The sequence below is a fragment of the Pholcus phalangioides genome, unplaced genomic scaffold (assembly GCF_987345545.1).
Source record: "Pholcus phalangioides strain wild (caught in Gottingen) unplaced genomic scaffold, Ppha-v1.0 ptg000006l_1, whole genome shotgun sequence".
NCBI lineage: Eukaryota > Metazoa > Arthropoda > Arachnida > Araneae > Pholcidae > Pholcus > Pholcus phalangioides.
The window spans coordinates 3941693-3948453 of record NW_028301599.1 but is presented as its reverse complement, the minus strand read 5'-3'; the positions used below and the strand labels follow the sequence as shown (position 1 = coordinate 3948453).

The 6761-nt window shown below is 38.4% G+C and overlaps 1 protein-coding gene across 1 annotated transcript; it reads right to left on the bottom strand.

Moving 5' to 3' along the window:
* Positions 1 to 265: 265 nt before the first annotated feature.
* On the bottom strand, positions 266 to 6510 carry LOC149085679 (disintegrin and metalloproteinase domain-containing protein 10-like). The gene is made up of 2 exons (XM_089232493.1): positions 4667 to 6510; positions 266 to 386 (listed from the first exon to the last, which is right to left on the bottom strand). Exons 1-2 carry the CDS (start codon positions 6508 to 6510, stop codon positions 266 to 268), a joined length of 1965 nt encoding a protein of 654 aa, XP_089088619.1.
* Positions 6511 to 6761: the final 251 nt, after the last annotated feature.

Here is a 6761-nt window from a genome sequence, read left to right as displayed (position 1 = left end):
TAAAATGAAATCTCATTTCTCGGGCTTCTCATACGCATTAGTAAACATATCACCATGATCCATTTGATATGCAAGCTCTCTCTCAATCAGTTATATCCTCATGAGGAACACGATATAATTTACATAATATACATAGCGAAATGGACTCTTATGCTTCAAAGAGAAATGTGACGCCAAGGCAGAGTCTTTCAAACTTATTAGTCCTATCAATTCCTTCGAAAAAAAAAGAATAAATTCCCCTAGGCTCCCTTACACTTAATAAACCCTAAAGATCCCATGTTGTATCTGCAGTTTCTACCACCAAAAGATTCAGTCCATCTATTGCGAAAAGGCGATGCTGTACTCTGGGTAACAGTGCGATAGAATATGTATAGTTCTCCTGAAACCTGCAGAAGTAACCAGTTTATATCCTAGAAATTTAACCGGTTATTAGGTCAGCAGATACTACTTCATCGTGTATGCATCTCGTTAAAATCCCTCGGCGAAATTTGTAACGAATCGGCTACATGCTGGACGCGTTGTGTGTGTATTTATATGTTACTACCAAAGCCCGAAGTTGAACACTTCGCGAACTGGTCATCACACTTGACCCGGCCAAAGTCAGAAATTCTGGTTTTCACTAGTCCTTATATATCGCTCCCTATGATTTGGGGTCATCAAAACGTTGGCATACTTTTCGTGAGAATATTGTGGCTATTTATAATTAGCCATAATTATTATGGTTAGCTAAAGGGCAACCTCTAATGATAAAGGAATCTGACTATCTGTATGTTGGAGATCCATACATAGGGATCGACGTATAGAGCCCAGCGAAAGCCTGAATTTCAGACACTGACCGGATCAACTGGGTTGGCCAGTTCGCAAAGTAGCCGAATTCGGACTTTGGCAGTAATATAGAGTAGGGAGCCCCAAATGTCACTCACTTAAGCCATTATTTTAATAACAAGACTAATTAATGTCCTGTAATTAATTTGTGTAAAAATTGTTCTATTCTATTGTCTAGACTACTATCTAAAAATAAACTGAATTGCATCTCTAACACATAATTCTAACGCACCAAAATATTCTTAGCGACCTCTGAATTTTTCGTATTGAAAAAAAGTGTTCCCAATATCGTTCCTAATATCGCCTACGACTAAAATGGGTTGAAATAAAGTCTAACTTAACTATAATAAAAGTTAACTTTTATTATAAACGTTAATCATAACGTTTAGTTATAATTGTACTTTATTCATTAAGCGTTTAGTTTAATCTTTTTCCACTTCTTTCTATGTGACATCTGAAAAACAAAACCTACTTCGAAAGCGTTCGTAATATCACCTATAGGACGATAATGGGAATACTCAAGTGGGCGATATTGGGAACAACCTAACTCTCAAACATGGTGACCTCTACCCTCTGAATCGAATCGCAAACCAAGAAACAAGCTACACCAAAATATAACCTGTTACGTTCGCTATCACTGCCTCAAATGACATAACGCTATCACTTGAACTTTATTGATTATACGAAAAGTAATGAAACGTGTTTATTAACTCATCGCGCGTACACGAAAATATTCCCAGAGAAAAGAAAAACAACACAGGTGCGTACAGTTTCTACAAACATCAACTGTGAAGAGGAAATCTCTGTATTTCTGGTAGTGGTATATATTCTAGAAACCTTGGTGGCCACCAGCTACCAGATCAATCAAGAAGAAACCGTGGTAGGCGGTATTAGGAACGTAGGCGATAATTGCGCCCACTACTCTACGTGGTATGCCTGCCCACTACCCTTCTTGCCTGTATTATACTTGTTTTGTGTTCTTGCTGGTGCTGCGTTTTGTAAAATATAAATATTTGGATATTTGAATATTCGTGTTATGTTAGTAGTATCATGTTGAAGGTCTGTCAGCATGTTCTCTCTGCAGTGACTTTTTCAGTGCGCCAAACCAGCTTCTTGGTGACGGCACGCGGATTTGCTGGCGGGAAAGCTGTGTGACTTCATAACACCAATCACCACTGTGCTGAGAGTTGGGATCGAACCCGAGTCAATTTTTATTCAATTCAGGGAAAGGTTGTTACCTCTAGCATGAGGCAGCGGCAAACGCAGGATGGACCAACAACTAGGAAGATGGGGTACAAAAGGTGTGGAGAGGGGGACAGAAATTTGTTCACGACACATTTTCAGCTACCAACGTTCAAAAAACATTTAAATTAACAGAAATTGATTTGAATCGCATGTAAAAGATACGACATATACGATACGATATACATAATCAACGATTATTCAATCTTACACAAAGGAAATATAGTATTGTTAATACCGCTTTCGACGCTGATGTTTGTTCTCATCCTGTATGACATAGGAACACTGATCTGTTATCCACATTTTAGTTGAATTTCTTCTCTCAGCCGTCTAGAATATCTTTTCTTCACTTCCGCGACGTTAATTGCAGTCTAGCGCAATTGTTATCTAAACCTCCATTTTTACAACACTCCTAATTACTGTGATCCGGTCTCTCATTTGAAAAAGTCTTTCCGCAGAGAGAAAGAAAACCTGCGAGATCATACTTTGACAACATGGAAATTCAAACATTTACCTTCTTCTATTCAAATTATGGAAGACGTATGGCAGCACCAGCAAGAAACATGAATCAAACAAGACAAAACAATACGTTAGGGGCCACATATACACCGAGATACGCATACATACTGGCATGTAACGATACCTTCGAAATTCTGTAGAGGAAATATGTACAAGATGAACGTATAAATTTAAGTAGTGATAGTAAAACCTTCTTTCCCACTTCTCGCAAACGATTCTGCATAGTTAAAGCTGCAGATATAAACCTTGTACCCAGTGCCGCTACTCATTTTGCATTCATGGTCGGATTTCGGATTTTTAGCGGTGTTCCTCGGCAAAGGAAATTCATTTTCCATCAACACTTCTTGTGGATCCATTACGCAAACAGGCCAGAGAAAAATTCTCTATGACGCTTCTTTGATTTTTTTTCCCAAAGAAATTGTACTTTGAAGGTAGTTAAAAGTCGTGCTTTTCCTTCTGAAAAATTCTATCTTCCAACGTGGAAATTATGTTTTTTTTTCCTTGGAAAAATCTTAGTCCTTAGGAAAATTACGATGAGACGAGAACGCAATTATTTTAATTTCTTATACATTTTCTAAATATCCTACCTGAGCCAACATCTTTGTTTAAAACAGTGGCCGAAGACTTTTGCGGCAAATGTGCTGCTCGGATAATTCTTTCGTGAGTTACGTCAAGTCATAAACTGATTTTCATTTGGTCATATTGGAAAAAGACATTTATGTTTTTCTTCCATGTATTTCGTACTTAAAGTGATTGTTGTATCAAAAATTTCCATCCTGAAGGAAAATAAAATTATTTTATGCCTTCTAAACGTACTATTGCTGATGCTGTACTGCAGTGGTTCCCAAAGTGTGAGTAGTGCCAATGAAACGGGGGGTGGGGATTTACAAGATATTCTCCAGAATAGAAATGTCCAAATCCGAAATCCATTTTTGTTTTAAAGATATGTCAAAACTAAAAAAAAATTCACTCAGCTGAGCTAATAACCATTTACAGTATCATAGAATGACATTTTACAAATTCTACTCGTATGATAATCAATATATCAAGTTGATACTTTGAGAGATTTCAAAATTGTATATTTTATAAACGTAAAAACGCAGAATGATAACCAATATATGTGAATATAAGGGGGGGGGGGGATATCTACGTTTTATGAAAAATTTTTGTTAATGTTCGATTTCAGGTGTATAATCATTTTGAAATTTAATGATTCTTTCTTAATCACCTGTACACAAAAATCAAGGAGGATTAACCTTTCAATGGGTAACTTGCTATTCTTGGTAACGATCCAAACTTGATTAGCGTGAGGGGTCATGCAAATCCACTAGCAGACAGGAATTGTTGAACTATGTCTTCCGCCCCAAACTTGATTCGCAGCGGCTTCCGACAGAGGCCGTTCATATCCCCTTACAGTCAGAGATTCTTAACCTATGAGTCACGGTCCAAACTTGACTCGCAGGGGCTTCCTAGATGTGTCGTAAAACTCCATTTACGGTCTTGTTATAAATGCTTTCGTTGAGTCACTCGTTCCATTATTTTCGGTAAATAGTCCCATGGGTGGCGAAGCTGATTCTGTTGTTGATTTTGAGTCGCTGATGAAAAAGGTCAAGAGTACCTGCGTTAAATGAATTAGAATTTTCGGCAAGGATAATTACTGATTAACTCAACAAATCTTATGTGATGGTTTCGACGGGTTTATGGAATGAACAGTAGCAAACTCACACAGTCACCCACGAATAGGAACAGATTTTCCTCTAAATTGTCTCTATTAATTGTGGAAAAAGATGTTCATCGATCACCTCAATACGATCTCACGTAAACAAGAATGGATATCACAAGAAATCTCAAATCATCACAATTTATCGCTTATTCAACAGTTAGTTCAGTACTTTCGATTCTTAAAGTTTTAGGACACCTCAATGCGATTCTGAAAGATTTCTTGGGAGCTATCGGCTGGACGGAATCGTGAAAAGTGTGATTTTTAGCACCGCGATGGAGAAAAATTAATAAGGCAGAAAGTAAAATCAGCGCCACTGCTACTGCAGTTACATAGATCCATATTTTACACTTTACATACTCTCCTGGTGTAGAAGATGTAGTAGTTGGAAGTGTAGATGTTATATTTTTCTCTGTGTTTTTCGTTGTTGTTGTTGTCAGTTTCATACAATCACCGGATGTACCACAAATGAGATTTTCTCCGCATTTGCTCCCGTACGGCAGCATCAAATCTTCGCCATCGAAAGCATCCAGAGTTTTCACCGGGACACAAGACAAATTTTTAGGTATCAAGCAGCAAAAACGGCAGGCATCGAGGCCACTGCACTTGCATACTGTCAGGTTTTTCGTTTCACATAAAGATTTGTCGCAAGAACCGTACGAGCATTTCCCTGGTAGTGCGAAACATTTTTTGCCTTCTGGTGCAATTTTTTTAAATTGCGAACATTCTTTCGACGTACCGTCGCATTCTTGTATTAAACAGCCATCTTGTGAGGAATCACATTCTTTTCCCGCTACCTGAATGGCGCAATTTTCTGTACAACATCTATCGTCCTTGCTGCTGCAGACTCTTCCCACATGTCTTCTGTAGGTGCATTCACCATCTCCACCGAGACCCCCTTTTGGTGTGCAGCACTTGTCTATCACGTCGCAGGTATCTATGGTCCCGCAGTCGCATTCCTCCCCTGCCTCTCTGATAGCGTTTCCGCACGTCGTACCGGTGACGAACTTCTTCTTACAAGTATTTTTATCAATTTTTTTTTTCAGGTTGATATATATAAATTCCGCGCTACATGGGGAAAACAGCTTCAGATCTTGATCATCTGCAGGATCATCTGCTCCCATTATATAAGAACCATAACGTGGTATACAAAGTTTGCCTAGAGATTCCGAGTCGTCTTGAGATCCCAAGAGATGACCAATCTCATGTGTAACTGTTCGTGTAGTAGAAACTGATGATCTCATGCGTCCATTCTTATCAACTAGTCTGATCACTACACTATTGTAACGGGTACAAACACCTCCTCTATGAGTCGCTCCATCATATTTTCCTCCATATTTCTTGAATGTTACAAAAACGACTCCAGCATAATTAGTTTTATGATTTCGTACAAAGTCATTCCAAACAACACTCATGGTACTTTCCTCAGGTGGAATTCGTTTCTTTAGTGGGTAGTTGATATCACTGGTGTTTGCATAAATCGTTATCTTCTTAGGAATTATTCTCGCTCTCAACTTGCCCGGGGAGTACCGTGGCACATCTTTTCGAATCTGAAACAATGTTCTACGAATTAAAAGGTCGACCATTTTGGCATGGAAGTAAATATATGCTTCTGCGTCATTTCCTTTAGTCTCAATCACACTTTCGTCCGAGACATACTCGAAGGTGAATTGATAGGTAGGGTCTGGTGTTGATTGAATGACATGCTCTGTTGGTGATTGAACGGCATAGACAAATAGTTTGTTTTTGCTATCGTGATCATATTCGATACCTGAGCTGCGATATTGATCCGACTTTTCAGAAATATTTCTATTTCCTTCATAGACGATGGATTTCGAAAGTACCGACGGATCATCGGGAAAATAAACGACAGCAGGTTCTACGAAATATACCTCGTACCCATTCTTCATTATGATGGAACCCACAAACTGTCCATGTCTGTTCTTGAATCCGTGCACGATCGTCGTGGAATTGATGAACTCATAGTATTCGGCACTGAAATTTCTAATTTCTGACTCGTTTGGACCTTTTCCACCGCGTATTTCCACCATGGTTTCATCAAGTTCTGGATCTAAAGATCTGTGAAGCAAAACGTCAATGTCGTTGTCAAAAGCGCTGAAACTCAGCTGCATGAAAGCGTCTGGCAAACGGATTTTACTATTTGGAAGAGGGACGTCTTCTGCGTGTTCAAGTACCCCTTTCATTTTACGGAATAACACATCAACTATTTGATGTTGAAGCGGGGTGCAATCGAAGAATTGCTCAAATAACAAAATCATAAGAAATTGTTTTGCTAGCATTTCTTCGTTAAATATCGTTATTGTCATGTTCCTAAAGCAAAATATTTGCAGATTTTCTACCGAACGGTGAGAAATAGCATCAAAATATAAAACTCTCTTTTAATTCACAAACATTATATCAATGTTATTATAGGCTTTTAAACGAATGAACCAAC

What these genes read in the sequence shown, in the direction of transcription:
- LOC149085679 (XM_089232493.1), bottom strand. Translation starts at nt 6,510, where the DNA reads ATGAAAGGGGTACTTGAACACGCAGAAGACGTCCCTCTTCCAAATAGT. An exon ending in ACATCTTCTACACCAGGAGA is followed by an intron (nt 387 to 4,666) that starts GTATGTAAAGTG and finishes TTACTTCTGCAG; the next exon opens with GTTTCAGGAGAACTATACAT.